We start from the raw sequence: 19,219 nt of genomic DNA on the forward strand, positions 1-19,219 counted from the left end.
TACAGTCACCAAAGGCCAGCTCTGCTCTGCTGGGCGCTCTGTGCTCACACTGCTGATTCTCACAGTACTCCTGGAAGGCACTATGTGTAACTCTGTGGTGCTCGTCACATAAATAAAGCTTCTGAGGCTCAGAGAGGTTAGGGATCTTGCCCAAGGTCACCAGGTGGTAGGAGGTGAAGCTGGACTTGCATCCAGTCCGTTTGACACTTTCTTCTGCAGTTGACAAACTGGGTCAGTTGACTTGAACTCCAACAGCCCCGTGAGGCAGGGCAGGAATTATCAGGGCCCTCCAGCCGGGAGGTGGGAGACTCAGTTCTCGATTCACCGCCAGGAGGCCAGGCCCTGCATGCAGGCCCGTAGGTGACGTGGGGGTGGGGGAAGACTAACCCTGTGACCAGATACTTGATCCCTTTGTAAACACCTCACTCCCATGAGGCTGCGAGCCTCCACCTCCAGGCTTTACAGCTCCTTGCTATGTCACCTGTCACCCTCCCCTGTCAACAACTCACAGCCCCTGCTTATCCAGACAGCAACAGCTGCCAGCCAGAGCCCCTGACCTGTCCAAGGGGAGAATGGGGGCCCCTAGTGGAGCCTTGGGGTCTGGTGGGCCTCAGCTCAGGGACCCCAAGAGGGTACCCAGGGGACCAGACACCAGAGGGTTTACTCTGAGACTCGCTCTGTGACCTTCAGCGCATGTTGCTCTCTCGTGGCCCCCGACCCCCTCTGAGGGTGGAGAGGGCCAGAAGACAGGCTTCTAAGACCTCATTTAACTCAAAGCTCCCCAGTTCCTTCCCCGGCACCTTTCTCCTTTATCAGCTGGTCGAAGGGGATTAGGGTTGGGGGCTGCAGCCAAGAAAGAGTTGGAGGGCCCTGGGGAGGCCCTGGGACTGGACAGGAGGCTGCAGCAGCCAGGCCAGGCAGTCTCGGGTGCCTGGAGCCCGCAGGAGGAGGAAGACCGGAAGGTGTGTGGGAGGACGCGCAGGCAGGAGGAAGCACAGGAGGCTGTGAGAGGCCAGCTTCTCACTCAGTAGGGCCCATTTTACCATTAGGAAATGGGGGCAGAGCCCGTCAACTGCCCCGGGCCACAAAGCTTGGAAGCGGGGCCAAAGCTGGAGTCGGAGCCCCCCTGCCACCCCCCTCACAACGCCTGCAGGAAGGAAGCAGCACTGGGCTGGTGCATAATGGGGGGCGCGTTGGAAGGAAGCCCCTCTCCCTCTGAGCTACCGGGTCCTGTTCTTTCAGCTCCAAAGTGATTCTCAGGTCTAGCCCCACCTGCTCTCCATCCCCAATGCCACCATCTCCACCCGAGGTACCTGATCTCTAACCCTTGTTTGGCATTGGACCCTGTCAAACCCTTGCTTGGAATCATCCCTCCTGTGGCTCCCCACCGCCTCCACGGCCAAGTGCACTCGTGGGCGAGGCTGCCAGGCTCTCGGGGGCTGCAGCCCCACCTAATGGCAGCCAGCTCTGGCCACTCCCCGTGGGCTTCCTCCACTCGTCTCTCGGGGCAACTTGACACTCCCCAAAGTAAACGTTTTCAGAATGTGATGCCTGGGGCGTGCCGCTCAGTTTGCCAGTCCTGACCCACGTGGAAGCCGGGCGTCCTGGGTTCCGGCCTCAGCTCTGTCTGCGACTGGCTAAGGAACCCTCGGCACCGGCTCTCCTGGGCCTCGACTGCCCCACCTGCAGTGTGGGTGCAAGGCCCGGGTGGGGTGCTGCTCCTTGGCTTCCTCTCTCTTCCCTCTGTGATCCCAGGAGAGGAGCTGGGGGTGACAGTCCTTAGACGTGGGGGCAGGGCTGGCAGACCCCCCTTTCCAGGTACTCCAGTGCCAGAACAGTGAGGAACAGGCCCGTGAAGTAAGCAGTGAGTGAGAGCCCAGAGTGGCACCTCGTCATTAGCGCTAATTAATTCATTTACTGGTGAGGTGCTGCCCGGACTTCCAGGCCTTCTCCGTAATGCCCTCCTTCCGGGTGCATCTGATCTTCAAAGGGATAGGACGCATTTCCAAAAATATCCATTCTCCCATGATTCTTCGGGAGGACTGCTCAGCGCAGCAATCAAAGACAAGGAGGTCGAATCCTCCCTGGCAACGACTCCCTGCTTGTTAAGCCTGTCTTCTTCCAGGGTCGCCTCCCGCCTCCCCAAGCAGAGCCTTGGGAGGGACTCTGGCTCCTGGCTCCAGGTTGGGGGGGGGGGCGGTGCAAGGGGGGCTTGGGCCAAAGCAGTGACTCTTATTATTACCCCCTTTGATAGGGGACAAGTGACATGTTCCGAGTAATAACAGTTACAGCTAACACCACATGCCGGGTAGAGCTCCAAGCCCTCTGCATACGTTAACTAAAAATGCTCAACTCAACCATTAGATGGGAGCATCTTGCAGAGAAGGAAGTTGGAGTGGTTGTGTGACTTGCCCAAGATCACAGAGCTAGTAATGGGTGGTGCCAGATTTCGAGCCCAGGCTGTCTGGGTAGAGAACCTGCTCTTAGCACTGCTTCGTGCTGCCTCTCGTAAGGAGAAGAGCCACCGCCCCCAGACAGTGGGGGCAAACATTCTCTCTTTGCAGACATTCCAGAGCAGCCAGTAGTCCCAGGCACTCCCGTCCGTGACAGAGACCCTGTATCCCTGTATCCCTTGCCCCCTGCAGACCTCCCTGAAAACCCTCTTACCGAGCCCTCTGCTCTCTGGCTGCTTATCCCTCATTCAGCAATTAGGAGAGAACCGCAGCATCTCAGCCAACTCTGCCCAAGGGCTCAACTCTGCTGAGACTCAGGTCTGTAGGCAGGGAGGCTGAGCAGAGCTTTAAAATCCATTTAGCCTCATTTCCCCTGGCAGGCCACGGGTGGCTGGGCTGTGTGAGCAGCCTCTCAGCCCTGGAGGCCAGGCCGCGTCTCCCTCGGGGACATACCACCTCTCCCCCCACCGCCCACACCATCATCTCCCTCTAATCCTGATGCTGCTACAGAGAGGCAGCTCCCAGGATGACTCCTTGGGAAGCATCTGGCCCCGCCCTCCCTGGTACACAGGAGGCCAGCGCCCAGGTCTGGCCCTGCCCCTGCCCAGCCACAGGCTCCGGGATTGGGATTCAGGCAGTTTCCCCAGCCCTTCTCCTACCCACTGTGATGTGAGGGTCAGTGGGAACCATGGAAAGGCCCACAGCTCTGGGAAATGGCTCAGGACTCAATTCTCTTCCAGCTTATTCTGCCTGGAGTTGGGGCCAGAATTAACTTAAGGAAATATCTTTAGAGCCACCCATGCTGGAGTGGGTTGGGATGGGGTAGGATGACATTTACCAGCAAGGGAGAAAAGACCCAATGTTTGGATCTTCCTTGGCCCTTTTCCTACTGGGTTCAGAGCCCTGGTGACCCCCCACTCAGCTCTCATCACCCCAGAACCCTGAAGCCAGGCTCACACCACAGGACTTCACCCCATCTCCTTAGAAGGTGGCAGGTTCTGGGCTGCAGCCAAGCCGATGGCTGCACAGACCCCCGCCGCTCCTTGGGCCGTGCGCCAGGCTGTGAGCGGTAGCAGGGCCTGAGAATGAGACCTTGCTGTGTGAGCCCACCCCCTGTGATGTGCCCCAGCACACTCCTGCTACCTGTCACCTTCTGTCCCAAGACACGAGCTGCTCTGGGGAGATGCCACCCTGGGGGCCTTCCTGTGAGCCTCACCCCGCGTGGGACACTGCCACGGGAGGGCCACCCGCCCCCACGGGACACCTCACCACTGACAGCCACTGTGTGAAACCCTGTCATCTCACTGCCACGCGGGCTGTCCCCACACCCCCTTCCACCATGTCGTGCCCAGCCTTGGGAGCGAGAACTGACTCATCAGGACTCACCATTCTTCTTTCCTGTCACACCAGACCCCCAGATAGCAGAGGTCTCAGAAGGGCACGCACCACATATAGGCTTGCAAGGAAACAGCTCAGAGGGCTGGTCAAGACTGTCCAGGGGCCAGTCTCGTGGGCGTGGGCATGCCGGCATGAGTGGGCAGAGTCACGGCTCCATGGTCAGGTGCTGGATCAACGCTGACCCCTGTCGGGACTGGTGGGCAGAAAGAGGCAGGAAGATGGGGTAGCAGGGAAGCCCCTCTGCCCAGCTTCACCCAGCAATCAGGCCCCTGTGCTGGCCTAGGTGGATGGGTGGATGGACAGATGAATGGACAGACAGATGCCTAGGCTGCTGCTTGCACGAGGAACCACAGGTCATGTTGCCTCTCTCTCCTTTTGCAGACAACGGCTACCGGGAGTGTCTGGCCAACGGCAGCTGGGCGGCCCGAGTGAACTACTCAGAGTGCCAGGAGATCCTCAGTGAGGAGGTGAGGCTGCCTGCAGGGAGGGCTGCGTCAGGGCCCCCAGCTCGCGCCGTGCCTGCCACATGGCCGATGGCTGGTTAGGGTCCGGGAGCCAGAGGCTGATGTCAAGGCTCGAGGGAGGGAGTGCCGAGGGGGCGATGGGCAGGCTCACAGCCTCCAGCTGGGTCCTCAGCTCTTCCTCCTTCCATCCCTCCCTGCCTTCCTTCCAGCTACACCCCCTGGAACAGATTGTCACCCATTTTCCACCTCACCCACCTGAGCCACACATCCAGGCGAGACTAGATCAGAACCGAGGGTGGGCAGCGCAGTTTGAAAAAGCCCTTTTAGAAAACACTGCACATGGTTAGCTGTGTGTGAGACGGTACTGCGCACACGCGATCCAGAACTCGGAAGTGCAGGCGCACACAGAACGGCTCCCTCTCAGCCCCGCTGCGGGGCTCCCTCCCTGGGCAGCGCTCCTGCCAGCTTCTTACGTGTTCTTCCAGGGGCCTTCTCTGCACGGCCAAGTAATTAGGTGCCTGTATTCTTTTATGTTTTCAGCAAAACGCTGCACATTACACACCCTGTTGGACACCTTGCTTTTTCCATATAATTATCCATCTTGGCGATTGTTCTGTATCAATACATAAAGAACAGCTTTGTTCTTTTTTTACATTTGCATAATATCATGTTGTACAGATGGGCCATAATTTATTTACCAATTTTTATTCTCAGTCTTTGGTTATTACCAACAGCAATGCAATGAATAATCTTTTAATGTTGACATTTGGCAGATGCTCGGGTGTATCTATGTTTCTGGTGTTGCTGCCCCGGCCCCTGGCCCCTCCCCTGCATCTCCACCCACCCTTCCGTGGGTGCTGAGGAATGTCCCCGGGGTGTAGAAGTGAGGGGGGCTGGCCCAGGTGGCCCTGGGAGTGCCTGCCCAAAAGGGTCTGACCCGGACAGGACCTCAAAGATCCTCTTTCCCATCCTGACCTGCTTGGGAATGAGAGTCACCGGATTCCCATACAGGTCCCAGGGCTACACCCAACACCCAGTAAATGAAATCCTCCAAGGAAGACAGGGTGTGATTCTGATGGGAAAAGAATGAGAAACTCTGACCTAAGGCAACCCGTTCACTTACAAATGGGGAGACTGAGGCCCAGCATGGGGGAGGGGCTCACACAAGGTTACATGCGGAGTGAGTCGGGCCTGCAACCTGGGGCTTTGGGGGCCAGATTGTCCTGTGCCCACCCCTAGATACTCAGTGAGAGGCCAGGCTGGTGGTGGGAGAACAGCTTTCCCCACCCACCTAGCACGGCCCCCCACCCCCAGCACTTTGGTTCTGGCGTCTCAGATCACACGTGCCAGACAGCGTGGTCTGCCCTAGGCTGGGGTGGGTGGTGCGGCTCCCTGACAACCTGACCTGAGCAGAGACGTCCCCCAGGTTGCTAAGCACGCACACCAGGGAAGTCCTGGGGGTGGGGAGGAGGGTGCCCCCTGGACTGGGAGAGGCAGGTGGGGTTCCGGGTCAGGAGACATAGTTGAGCCAGAGAACCATGTGCTTGGTTAGGGGTGGGAGGGCAAGCAGCCCCGTCAGCGGGCGGGGACTCCTGCCCTGTAGCACAACAGAGGTGTGGGAGGATGGGAAACTGGCTCATGCTCAGGAAGGCAGGTCGGTGCTGTCCGAGACTCTGGGGACCACAGGCGATGCCCAGAGACGGGTGGTATGGAGGCTGCCAGGCTAAGGCGAGAAGTCTCCAGCCCCTCCCCACCCCCATCACACCCACCTTGTGCTCTGGACGGATCTCCAGGCAACAGTCCCCTTCGAAGACATCGACAAAGCTGGAGAGGCCAGCTGCTCCCAGCCTCCCCGCCTGCACTGGAGCCTCCTGAATGTCCTGGGAAGTTCACGGTTCACCCAGATCTTTCTGGCTCTAGTTTAAGCCCCTTCCTTTTAGTCGGCTGATGGGGAACACTCAGCAGCCCTTCTTCCCCCAGTGCCCTCCAGAGACTCAGGGGCCTGAGTCAACTGTCCTCAGCCTTCTCTTCTCCCCATCCTGTCGCTCCCTCTGGGATTGGGGACTCTCCCTCTCTCCACCAGTCCCTCGGGGTTTGGTTGAGAAGGAGCATTAGGAGCACCAGCTTCTCGTCAGCTCCCTTTGGGTTATAATGGGAACTGCACAGGCTGTGGAAGCACATGGTTTGGGGCTTGGATTCTGGTTCCAACCCTTGTGTTGCGTGACCCTGGGCAGATCCCAGCTTCCTGGTCTGTCTATCAAAGGGCCAGAAGTTACACGGTCTCTGCCTCCAGGTAGAGGACGGCAGTACCTACGTGTATCTTGGCCTGTGGAGGGTACCATTCCTGTCATCTCCCTGGAAGTCATGGGAGGTCGCAGCATACACCACGGGGGTCTCCTCGTTGATGAGGAGACCACGGATCACACGCCACCCTTTCCTCTGGCAGTGACTTGGTGGGGGCTGCCACTCACACCCCCCGCCCGGCCTGCCCTGCCTGGCTCTGTCTCCCACCCTTTTCCCAGCAGCCTCTCCCAGCCCTGTCGCCTAGCAACTCTGGGTGATCAACTAATTTAATTTGTGACACTGCCAGGCCCCTCCCCACTCCCAGGACTCCCCGGGTCTCTGGGGCTACTGCAAAGAGTAGAGTCTCCAATTAACCAAGCACCCCGGTTTGGTTTCTCAGCCCTGGGCTCTGGCTAAGCCCTAATTAAGCACCAGCCCCCAGGGGGATTGCAGATAATGGACTGGCAGACCCACAGCCTGTGAAATGGGACTTGTGAGGGTGCCCAGAGGCCAGGCTCAGGGTGCGGGGGTGGGAGACCTGCCCATAGCCATCACACCCAGGGGACAACCGTCCCCCCACCCACCCCCGCCATTGGGGAGCTCCCCAGAGGGCACTGACCCTTCAGCACCAGCTATGTTGGCCCCAGCTCCCCGCTCAGCAACCCTTCCAACCCTTCCACACAGTGTCCTTCCACTGCAGGGACACCCCTGCTGCCCCAGACCCTCCCCCACCTTCTGTGACACTTGCACCCACCCTGCTCCCTCCCCGACACCCTGCCCCTCTGCCCAGGCTCCGCTGAGCACAGGGAGCCCAGGCCTCTGCACAGCCTGGGAGGGCTTGCTTAGGAAGATGTGAGTGAGACCCTGTGGGCACAAGGTTACGGGCTGGGACTCACTGAGCACACGGCAGGCGTTTGAGAACTTCTGAAATGCTTAGGGCTCATCTGGGCTTCTTGCTAAAATGAAGATTCCTGACTCAGTGGACCTGGGGCGGGGCTTAAGATTCCACACTTCCTTAAGGTTCCTGCAGTCTCCCAGGTGATGCAGACGCTTCCTAGTCTGGGGATCACACTCAGAGGAGCCAGGGGCCTGCTGAGGAAGAAGCTCCTCCGGAGGCCCAGGTGGAAGGAAGGGTCCCAGAGGGCGAGGTCAGGACTGGGAGTGACCAGGGCTGGGAGGACCTGGGCTGGGAGGACCTGGACTGGGGTTCTTGGCAGGCCCGGGAAGGCCGGGCAGTGGGGCCTGGGCTGGGAGCACTCCTTGCGCCATCCTGAAAAGGCCCCGGAGCAGCAAGTGTTTCACTGTTGCCATTTGGGACGGGATGCAGCGTGCAGAGTCTGGTCACAGTTGGCGGGACACTGCTTACTGGGTTCTGGTCACTGAAGGTACGGTGAAGTGGTCTCCACCCAGTGCCCCACTGCTGCACCCTCCCTGGGATGCCTGAGGTGTCCATACTGCACAGGGACAGAGTGCTGGTCAGGTCCCCGGGCATTGGTTGTGTCCGTTTGTTGTTTGGGCACTTCAGCGGCTCCTGTGGTTTATGGTGGCCTTCTCCCGGGAGGTCACTGGCTGATTCCTGGGTGTTGTTAAGGTCTCTCAGAGTGCCACTGGTGTATCTTAGGACGTTGCTGGCTGTTGTCTTTGGGTTTCATTGACCACCTCTCAGGGTGTTGCTGACCATCCCGAAGGGTATCTCTGGCCATCTCTTGAGTGTGGCTGGCTGCCTCTCCTGGTGATGGCTGGTCATCTCTTGAGGTAACACTGCCATCTGTCCAGCAGTCTTCTCCGGCTCTCCCTGCACTGTGACCCCCACCACCACCCCCGTGCCCCAGCTGGCTTGCTTCTTGTCAGATTGCATCAGACCAATGTGGCAGCAGGGAGACGGGGCTAGGACCCAGACTGGCCTCCGACCCCAGGAGCCGCGCAGAGGCAGCCCTGGAATGGTTTGTCCCAATTCTCCCCTTTCAGCCTCAGTGGAGAAGACCCCTTGTGAGCCCCCTGCCCGCTCTGCAAAAGCCCAGGACTGAGAGAGTGCCTCTGTTTTCCGTCCCTGCTAGTCCCCCAGGAAATACACCGTGGGGACGGGGGAAGGAGGGTCTTTAAGACCAAGCAGTACTGGATTCTGCCTGCTGGCTGAGTGGCTTGAGCCGATTATGCGGCCTCTTCAACTGGAAAAACAGGGACAGAAGGACAGTCTCAGAGGGCAGTTGTGATAAAGAAAAGCAGTGACATCTGTAAAGCTCGTGGCTCTGTGCTCAGCATACAGCAGGTGCTTAACACGTGACTCATCTCACCCCAAACCAAACCACCCTGTGGGGGTCAGTGCGGTGGGGGAGGGCAGCTGACAGCAGGTAGCGGCCCCCTGTGTGCTGTGCTCATCTTCCTGGGCCTGCGAATGAAGCAGTTCTCACACCATGCCAGGCGTCCGGGGTTGTCATCACCCGGGGGCTTCACAATGTGGGTTCGAGGAAAATTGAATAAACGGTAACTAAGCACAAGCTCCGCCCAGGCCGGATGTGTGCATGGAGCCTCCGGACTTGGTGTCAGCTGCCAGGTGCTCAGAGACTCCCTCCACGAGCACAGCCCATTTCCTCCCCGTCTCTCTCCATTTACACCTCTTTGGGTCTCAGCCCCTAGGAGCCTGAGTTGCTAATGTATTTCCTGCCATGGTGCTGAAAGCCTCTCCCAGGAATGCCAGCCCCTAAAGCAGAGCCTCTGAGGTCCTGGGGCCCTGGACCTCAGAGGTTCTGCAGCGAGGAAGCCCCTTCGGGAGGGGGTGGGGCGTGGCTCCTGTGCCTGCTGGGTGTCCTGCAGCGGCACGTCCCTTGGGTGAGTGGGCTTGGGTCTCACTGTTCTCATTCGGGAAGATGGACAGGGCCTAACTTGATGGGCCACCAGTATATGAAATGAATTAAGTAGTAACACTGGGGCCTTTGTTATATAGCCCTGAGGCAGGATTCTCTTCACTTCAAGCAGACCCCCGGAGCCAGGTACAGGCCCGAGAAAGTGAATGATAGAACCTGCGAGAGCTTCCGTGATGTCTCCTGATTCTGGGGGTGCTAGTCCACAGCAGCTCTTCCCCCTCACTGACAGCAGCAGGCTTCGGCTACGGCAGGAGGGATTCAGGGTGGGGGTGATCCAGAAGCCGGTGGCTCCGCCCAGAAATGGGGGGTGGAAGGGAGCCCTGGAGGGTGGTGTCTGCACCGAAGGGACACGGGAGTGTGAGAGCATGCCTGTGAGCTGTGCCCACACGGTTGTGCATGCAGAACAGGGAACGCTGTGCGATGTGGCGTCAAGTTCACTGACGTCTGACAGCACAGAGCCATGGACAGAGCATGGGATTCAGGGACAGGCAGACAGTGGGACACAGTCTCAAATCACACGGCACTGCTGCAGGGCAGTGCGTGACACCTGGGGTAACTCAGTGGGGGGTAACTGCTGTTAGTGTTGCCCACTTTGCCCCTGCCACCCACCGGGGCTGTCCTCAGACACCCAGCGGGTGCAGGGGTGGGGCTGTTCGGGAACCTCACCCCTGCCCCTCTCTCCGGCTGCAGAAGAAGAGTAAGGTGCACTACCATGTCGCTGTCATCATCAACTACCTGGGCCACTGCGTCTCCCTGGTGGCCCTCCTGGTGGCCTTTGTCCTCTTTCTGAGGCTCAGGTGAGAAGTCCCCAGCTCTAGTCCTGGGCCTGGAGTGGGGTGGAAGAAGTCAGAGGCAGGGGGCCACTGGGGAGAGGGATCCTGCCCCCTCTCTTCAGTGGGAGGAGGTGACAGACATAGAGTCCCAGGTCTCCTGGAACCTCAGGCAGAGTCACTTCTGCCCCCTGCATGGAACTGCTGGGGGCAGGCAGGGAGGATGGTGCCGGCCAAAGCATCAGGGCTGACAGCTGCGGGGAGGCCTCCCACTGGAGGCCTTGTGCTTTCTGACCCTCAAACCTGGCGTCACAGGGAAGGCAGGAGCACCCATGGCAGAGGGGGCAGCCCTGGTCCTGGAACATTGGCCGTGGCAGGTTCTGCCCCAGAGCTGAGGTTTGGGTGGGCCACGGCGGGCGGGGGGCAGGGGGCGGGTCCTGTGTGACTTAGCCAGTCAGCCCCACTCTGAGGCTCAGTTTCCTCATCCACATACCTGAGCTGGAGTGGTGCTGGCGGCCTGCCCCTCATCCTCTCTCCCAGCCTCTTGCTTCCATCCCTCACCCTCCCCTGCTGCCCCCAGGAGCATCCGGTGCCTCAGAAACATCATCCACTGGAACCTCATCACAGCCTTCATCCTACGCAATGCCACGTGGTTCGTGGTCCAGCTCACCATGAGCCCCGAAGTCCATCAGAGCAATGTGGTACGTCCTGGAGGGGCGGGGCCAGGCTGAGGAGGGGCCAGGGACAGGCCTTAGGGCCCACCGAACAGGCGTGAATCCCAGGGAGTGCCCCGTATGGCTGAGGGGAGGCCCCAAGCCCAGGGTGGGGTGCTGCCACTGCCCCGGCCTGTCCCCAGGCTTATTCTCATCTCTGGTGGGGGTGGGGCGGCAGGGCTGGTGCAGGTTGGTGACAGCTGCCTACAATTACTTCCACGTGACCAACTTCTTCTGGATGTTTGGGGAGGGCTGCTACCTGCACACAGCCATCGTGCTTACGTACTCCACCGACCGGCTGCGCAAGTGGATGTTCATCTGCATCGGCTGGGGTGAGCAGGCCAGCCCCCTGCCCATCCACCCACCTGCCGCGCAGGCCGGCTGGCTCAGGGCCAGGTTGGGGTGGTGGGATGTGCACCACAGCCCCCTGCCCCTACTGAGGGGTGGGGGCAGTGGGAACATCTTGAAGGAGGTACAATGGGTGAGTGGGTCGCAGCTGTGCCCTGGGGACCCCTGTCTACCTTCAGGCCCTGGGCTGCACTGGGGTCCTCCCAGCCCCACACCCCAGCCCCCACTGACTGGCTCTGTGACAGCCAGTCTCCTCCCCAGGTGTGCCTTTCCCCATCATCGTGGCCTGGGCCATTGGGAAGCTGTACTACGACAACGAGAAGTAAGTCACCTCCTTCCTTTCTCTGCCCTCAGGGCCCCCTGCACCCCAGGTCCAGGCTTTCAGCTCAGCTCTGACACCCCCCAAGGGCCTTCAGCCACGTCCCCTTCCCTGTCAGGGCCACAGGTTCTTCGTCCATAACGAGAAGGCGCTGGAGGCTGGGCTCACTCCAAGGCTCCTTGGCGGTGCCCAAGGTGGGACAGGATGGGCAGATCCAGGCCATGTTATCTGTCCTGGGCTCTGCCAACAGTCAGGGTCACATGAGGGTCACCTGCTGTCTGTGGAGCCAGACTTTCCAGGGTCTGAGCTGTGGCTCCATCAGTAAGTAGCTGTATGACCTTGAGCTGCTTACTACAGTGTGCCTCAGTTTCCTCATCTGTAAAGTGGGCATCCTAATAATAGTGCCTCCCTCACAGGGTTATTGGGGGGGGGGTGATGTGAGTTAATACATATTAAGCAATTTGAATAGTGTCTGGCACATAGTAGATGCTTTATAAATATTTCCTATTAAGACTTGTTTTAACAAAAGATCCCACAGGCTTCATAGAAACTGATCCAGACAATCTCAGGCACTCCTTCCAGCTCTGAAGTCCTGAGGTGCTTTACTAAACAGGTGCAGGTGCTCCCAGCTGCCCCTGAAAACAAGACTTCTGGTCCTAGCCTTGGCTCACACTAGAGCCATCCAGGAAGCTTTAAAAAGCACCAGTGCCCAGGCTTGAGCTCCCAGCTTGGGTGTAATTGGTTCAGAGTGTGGCGCAGGTGCCGGGCTGGGTTTTAACTGCCTGGGTTGATTCTGCAGTGCAGCTGAGATAGAGAACCGCTGAGACAGAGGCAGAGAAAGGGGACAAAGCCAGGGGACATGCCAGGACCTTCTCCACCACAGTGGTTTCAGGAACCCATTGTCTGGCTGGTCTTCCAGGCGGTGTCCATCAGTGACAATCCCTCCCCACCATCACAGAGGGCAGCCACCACAACCTCCCTGGGATGGACAAGGGGCCTAAAAAAATTATGTTCACATTTATCAGGGTGATCCTTCCTGACTCTGTTTGCACAGCCGATGGGGTACAGGCCCAGGCTGGGAGGAGAGGGCAGCAGGAGCATCGTAAATCTTGGGCCATGGTGCCTGTACCTGTGCCTGCAGGTGTGCAGGTGTGAGTGTGAGTACTGGGCGGAAGAGGACGAACAGGTTTCCCACAGGGGCCCAGCAAGCATCTTGAAGGGAAAAGGCTGCCAAAGTTGGCGTGAGTAACTCTGGATCGCCACCTAGTGTTCAAGAGGCTGCACTGCAGCAGAAGGGATTCAGACTCAAGGCCTAGGACTAGAGTTGACTCTAAGACAGCTCACGTTTGGTCTACACAGTATTATGTGAAAACTTGAATGAGCTGCCAGTCTTTAAAAAGTCAAGATTTTTCCACCTAAAAATCCCAGTGCTGGTGTATGGAAGCATTATGAGATCTAGACACTGCAGGTCTACATGCCCACGGGGGCATCCAATCCATCCATCCTCCGGGCACAAGGAGGTGGGACTTCCTATGGGTCCCCTCCCTGCCCACTCCCCAGACCTTCCCAGAGCTCCCACCCACTCCTCACACCACCCAGAGCTTGCTGGAGGGAGCTCAGGAAAATGCACAGCAAGCCTGCCTCCTGCAGCAGGTGGAACTATGGAGTTCCTGCCTCAAGACTGCTCACGCTGCAGTTGAACAGATTCAGAGGTTGCAGGCTACTGGGTGCCCTCTGCCTGACAGGGGCAAGGCACAGCACCTCCCGCGGGCACGTGCCAGAGCCACTCAGGGACCGAGAGGGGAGCCGTGGTGTGCTGGGCCCATGCCTCTTCCGCTCGGCTGTCTTTTCCATGGTCTCCTTGCCACACTGCCTGCTTCCTCACTTTGCCTGATAGCTTCACAACTAACAACAGAGGGCTCTGTACATCCTGCAGATGGGCTGTGGTGGGACCATGTGGCTTGACTATTTGCTGGGGTTGGAACTGGGCACCCACAACCTGGTTTCGAGCCCCACCCTGCTTTGGCCAAGCACCGCCCTTCCCCCCATGCCACTGAACTGGACTGACCCTCTGCTCTCCTCTCCACCTGTGGCCTTTTAGGTGCTGGTTTGGCAAAAGGCCTGGGGTTTATACCGACTACATCTATCAGGGCCCCATGATCTTGGTCTTGCTGGTAAGAACCTGGGTGGGGGGCAGGAGAGAGGGGCACAATGTGAAGGGGCAACCAGTGCCTATTGGGGACCCAAAGGATCCCTCTGCCTGGAATGTTCGGGTGCTAGTGAAGGCGGGGGAAGAACAGCAGGGGAGACCAAGGCCAGACCTGAGATGGCTGAGCCCCTGACATGGCCGCCCCCTCCGGGCATCATGCGCACACACACACACACACACACACACACACACACACATCCGCACCACCCCACTGTGTGCTCCATTGCAGATCAATTTTATCTTCCTTTTCAACATCGTCCGCATCCTCATGACAAAACTTCGGGCGTCCACCACATCTGAGACCATTCAGTACAGGTAGCTGGTCCTGCCTCCCCCACCCCTGGGGGCTCCAGAGATCCCAGCCCCTGACCCACGGTCTCCCCCCCAGGCCTGGCAGTCCCTCCTGAAACCCCAGTCCCTTCTGGGGTGGGCTGTGACTCCGGGCCTCCCCACCCCCCACCCCAGGAAGGCTGTGAAGGCCACTCTGGTGCTGCTTCCCCTCCTGGGCATCACGTACATGCTGTTCTTCGTGAACCCCGGGGAGGACGAGGTCTCCCGGGTCGTCTTCATCTACTTCAACTCCTTCCTGGAGTCCTTCCAGGTACCGACGTCTACTCCTTCCTCTGCCCCTGCTGCCCAGCACCTCTGGGGGTGGGCACTCTCCCAGGCTGGGGCCTGGGGGGCAGGACACTGGGGAGGAAAGGGGGCCACCCAGAAACTGGGTGGGGCGCACCTTGCTCTCCCTTGACCCGCCTTCTCCCCCTGCCCCAGGGTTTCTTCGTGTCTGTGTTCTACTGTTTCCTCAACAGCGAGGTGAGGACCCCAGGCCGGGGCTCGGGACCGCAGCAGGCCTTTGGGCCCAGAGATGGTCTGTAGCCTCCCTCTGCCCTCCACATGCCGGCCCGCCTCCCTGCCCCCAGGTTCCCGTGGGGATGCACGGGGAGCCCGGGCTGCTCCTGCAAGCCTGCTCCTCTGCCCTCATAGGCAGTTGACATGAAGGTGTGGGGGGCGCGAATCTGGGGCTTCAGTCTCATCCACGAGTCTGTGAAATGGGTTGTTAAAAACCAGGAAGCTGAGCCCTGGGGCAGGGGATGCACGTAGGTGGAAGGTAGGGGTTCTTCGTGGCAAAGGCACCCCTTCCTCAGGACACTTGAAGAAACTGTCCCAACAAATATGCAAATCAACAATGTTGCAACAGTGTTCCTTAATGGCCTCTATACACCTCACACCTGAGTCCCACACCTGTGCACTGCTCACCTGTAGCTGCTTGCCTGTACAACCGCTTATGGAGGGGAGGGAGGGAGGGAGGGTGGCCTGTGACTGGGCCCCAAAGCTGTCATCTGCTCTGCGCCCACAGGTCCGCTCTGCCATCCGGAAGAGGTGGCACCGATGGCAGGACAAGCACTCCATCCGCGCCCGTGTGGCCCGCGCCATGTCCATCCCCACCTCCCCGACCCGGGTCAGCTTTCACAGCATCAAGCAGTCCACGGCCCTCTGAGCTGCAGGACCATGGGGCAGCCCCGAGCTCTCCGGTGGAGAAGAGGGTGGCCAGGCTCAGCCGGCTGCCGTGTCTGTGGAGGGGACCAACTCCTGCCCACTCTGTACCTTCAGGAGCACTGACATTGAGACCTGGGAGCCCCCTCCCTGTCCCCCAGCTGAGCAGGAGTTCTGGCCTGTGAGAGCAGCTGCTCTGGGCCACAGGACGGATGGAAAGCTACCTACAGGGCTGGGCTGGGCTCGGGGCTTCTGGCTGCCCCATGCCCCAGTCCTCCCTGGCGAATGGAGTGGGAATGGGCAGCCGGGAAGTCCAAAGCAGCACAGGGGTCCCTCCACGCGGTGTCTTCTCCCAGAGCACAAGGTGGCCAGTGCACGGGAGACCTGGGGCTTCCTCCACAACCGTGGGGGGCCATTCACTGCCCCAGGGGCATCATGGGAAACCCCTGCAACAGCACCCCGACCCCCGCCATGATGCCTCCAGCCCCTGCGATGCTTTCCAACAACACCGGGAGCCAAGGCCACCTTCTCAGAGACCTGGACCTATTAGAAGCCAGTGGCATCACCAGACAGCAGGCTGCGTCACCAGAACTTCATCTGGCCCTGTGGCACTGCCACCAGAAATGCCCTGCCTCGCTGCATTGCACCCTTGGACCTTTACTGCCCCTCCGGACACACGGGCACCTTCTCCCTACCCAACCCCAGGTGCCTCCCCTTTGTGAGAAGTTGGGGGTGGGAGGGAGTCAACTGCAAGCAAGAGCCAGGGTGTGTCCCAGCCAGAGCCAGTCCCCTTTTGAGGGGGCAGAGAACACAGGGGACCATCCAACCTGCTGGCTTAAGTGACCCGGCCTCTGGGCAACCTCTCTGCTGGTCACAGAGAGCTTCTTACCCCTGGATGACCTCTGAGGTAGCACTGTTGGTTAAACAAAGACAGGAAAAGGGGCAGGCCCCACAGCCCCTCGCTGGCCCCAGTGCCCTGGAGCAGGACAAGCAGCCCTTGGGCCAGCCAGCCGGCTGGTCACTTGCACCAGGTATAGACTGGCCCAGTGCTCCCTGGACCCACCCGTGTCCAGAGGTACGACAGCCAGAGCGAGCTTTGGGAGTGTGGGGCTGGGAGATGGGTGGTGGATGTAAATAATAATATTTATCTTTTCAACCAGCATCTGTGAGGTTCGGGACTGTGCCAGGGCTGGGTGGAGAGCGCCCGTGGGGAAGGGGAGGCCACCTTCAGTGCCCAGGGCCCCAGTGGGTCGGGGAACCTGGTGGCACTCCCATGCCCATCCAGGGTGGGTGCGTGGTGAGCCCTGTAAACCGGTTGTGGGCTGAGAACGGGTGGGTCCTGCTGGACCCAGGCAACAAGGACAGCTCTTGTACGGGGCCAGTGGTAGGGAGAGACGGGCCACAGGTGAGCGATGGGGGCAGGGGATGGCATGAGCAGGGGCACAGCTGGAGCAGAGGTGGCAAGGGGACCGGAGAGGAGAGTCCAGGCCCCAGGGGAGGAGCTCAGTCGGCAACAGGGAGCTGGTGGGGGTGTGAGGCCCGGAAAGGAGGGGTGAGCACACGTAGGCTGCAGGTCCTTGGGGAGCCCGCGTCAGACACGTGCCTCTGTCCTCCCCCCTGAGGAGCACTTGTCCACCAGCTCCCTCAGTCACGGGGAAGGGGGCTGGTACCAGGGGTAGTTAATCCCCCTGCACTTCCCACCACCACTTGGCCCACAAGGAGGACAAGGGAGAGCACCCGACCACAGCAGCGTGTGCAGGGAGGGGTGTGCTGACACCCCACCCCCAGCCTCTGGGCCTCTGACCACGGGTGCGCTGGAGGGCATGTAGTGCCAGAGAACCAGACGGGCCCAGGATGACATGCTGAGAGCCCTGAAGCTCCTTGGAGGGAAGGGAGGTGCCATGGGTGAGGGAGGAGCTAGGGGGTGACCCTAAAAGCTTCGTGGGGCACTCTGCTCTGTCCCCTTAAGTAGAGGGATGGGGAGGGGGACCAGCCGAACAGGAGATGTGGGAAGGGGGTCAGGGAACGCCAGGACCAGTTGGGCTCATGGTGTCCAGAGCAACTGGGGGGAGAAGCCGCGTAGAGTCCTGGCTGGCAGGAGGGACCAGAAGTGACTGACAAGGCCACCACTGAGACATTTTTCTCGACTGCGTTCCACTTGACAGAGAAGTGAGGAAAGGAAGCTTTTCCTGGGCAGTGTCGGGTGTGGGGGGTGGGGCTTCCCTAGGACGGAGGAGCCTGAGGGGGCAGGTGGGGCAGTGACTCCCCTCCCTGTTTGTGCCTCCTGGTAGCTTTAGCTGATGGGGTCCCAACCATCACCTACTGTGTGCGTGGCTCTGTGTGAGGGACAGATGAGCAACACCCCCAGGACCAATGCCAGCCACCGACCATTCAGCTCGGAGCTGCTGACTCTGGAAGGCCATCAGAGGAGCTGCAGAGGGCTCCCTGGGCAGGCGGAGGGGTGCAGGCAGAGGGGCGATGCTTCAGAGGGGCCTCGGGACCCCTCCTGTCCAGAGACTGGGAGGGCAGAGGGGCTGCTTCTAGCACAGCTGGCAACACCGAGGCCCAAAGAACTGCAGCTTCTGTGCCAGCGGCAGGTGCCCAGAGTTTAACCCGCCCTCTGCCGGTGTGTGTTCTGCCTCCAGGCCCAGGGTGAAGGCAGGCCCCCGGTCATCCTGCCCTGAAGTTCAACTTGTGGGTGGGGCAGGAAGGGGTCCTGGGGGGATGGGTGCAGTCCTTCGGGCTTGCTACACTTCAGGGAGGGGCTGGGCAGCCTCAGGGTGGGGGTCACTGTGGCACAGGCCCCTCTCTCAAGCCAAAGAGCAGTCACTAAAACTGCCCTGACTCATTTCTCCTGGGGACCCTCCCTCGGGGGGTGCAGATTAGCAGTGGAAGAAAAACCACAGTGGGCTGTTTTGATTTTCCACTTGGGCTCCCCACACCTCCCTGAGTGTGACAGCAGGCCCTGCCCTGGGGTCCTGGGGTCCTGGGCTCCCCCTCCAGCCTCCTCAGCCCCGTTGCTGCCTCTTCAGACCCCTCCGGCCAGGACAGGGAGAGAGTCAGATCTGGGAAATGCACTTGTCAGGACAGGAGGGAGACTGGAACCTAGATGATAATTCCTTCACTGTAGGCACTTGCAGGTCTCTCTGCAACCTGCAACCCACGGAATCCTTTATAACACTTATCCAGTCCTCACCTAGCTGATGGAGGTGGCAACCAGCCCATTTTACAGCCAAGGAAACAGGCCTGGTGACTCCCCTGAGATCGACAGTCCTCTGGCTCCAATGCCAAGGCTCTTTCTACCCCCTCAGTTGACAAAGTCACTGGGCTTGAATCTGGGGAGACCAGGACTGATAAAGCACCTCTGGGGGAGGAGGTGGCAAGGAGGCCTCAGTGTTTCTGGCCAGTGCAGACCAGGCCGCCAGAAGCCTCTGGGGGTCTCTCTGCACCCACCCAGGCTCTGCCTGGCCCACACGGGGATGCCAGTGGCCTCAGGATGATCCCGTCCACCCACCTGACTTCAAACTCAACGGCCCACCCTTGGTCCAAACACGGGGCAGTGCTTCCTATGCTTCATCAGCAGCGATGCTGTCATGGACTGAGTGCTGACGGGGCACTGGCAGGGCTGGGCCCCTCCCATGCTGGCCTCATCTACTCTCCACCACCCGGTGCGGCCGGTGCTGCTGTGCCCATTTAACCGATGGTGAAAGCGAAGCCCAGAGAGGCTGAGGGCTGCCCAAGGGCACCCAGCAGGGGCACCGCTGGGTGTGAGCCCAGGCTGGCCTCACTTAACCTCCACTGTTTCACTTCGTAGGGTGCCCCTCCCTGCCCTACTGCCCCCTCCAAGGCCCTCCCTGGGGAAATTGTTTTCCCAGTTTGTGGACACACAGCGTACAGAGGCAGA

At 59.9% G+C, this 19,219-nt stretch overlaps 1 protein-coding gene across 1 annotated transcript in view; it reads left to right on the forward strand.

The window, feature by feature from the left end:
* The window catches only part of CRHR1 (corticotropin releasing hormone receptor 1), a 42,851-nt gene extending 27,478 nt beyond the window's left edge, over positions 1 to 15,373 (forward strand). The window contains exons 4-13 of the mRNA XM_053673200.1: positions 4,233 to 4,318; positions 10,153 to 10,259; positions 10,813 to 10,933; positions 11,124 to 11,277; positions 11,555 to 11,615; positions 13,714 to 13,786; positions 14,051 to 14,136; positions 14,287 to 14,422; positions 14,593 to 14,634; positions 15,179 to 15,373. Coding sequence (XP_053529175.1) covers positions 4,233 to 4,318; positions 10,153 to 10,259; positions 10,813 to 10,933; positions 11,124 to 11,277; positions 11,555 to 11,615; positions 13,714 to 13,786; positions 14,051 to 14,136; positions 14,287 to 14,422; positions 14,593 to 14,634; positions 15,179 to 15,319 — 1,007 coding nt within the window. The 3' untranslated portion in view covers positions 15,320 to 15,373. The remainder of the gene's footprint in view (positions 1 to 4,232; positions 4,319 to 10,152; positions 10,260 to 10,812; positions 10,934 to 11,123; positions 11,278 to 11,554; positions 11,616 to 13,713; positions 13,787 to 14,050; positions 14,137 to 14,286; positions 14,423 to 14,592; positions 14,635 to 15,178) is intronic.
* Positions 15,374 to 19,219: the final 3,846 nt, after the last annotated feature.

Source organism: Artibeus jamaicensis, unplaced genomic scaffold (assembly GCF_021234435.1).
Source record: "Artibeus jamaicensis isolate MK-2021 breed Jamaican fruit bat unplaced genomic scaffold, CSHL_Jam_final contig_1998, whole genome shotgun sequence".
NCBI lineage: Eukaryota > Metazoa > Chordata > Mammalia > Chiroptera > Phyllostomidae > Artibeus > Artibeus jamaicensis.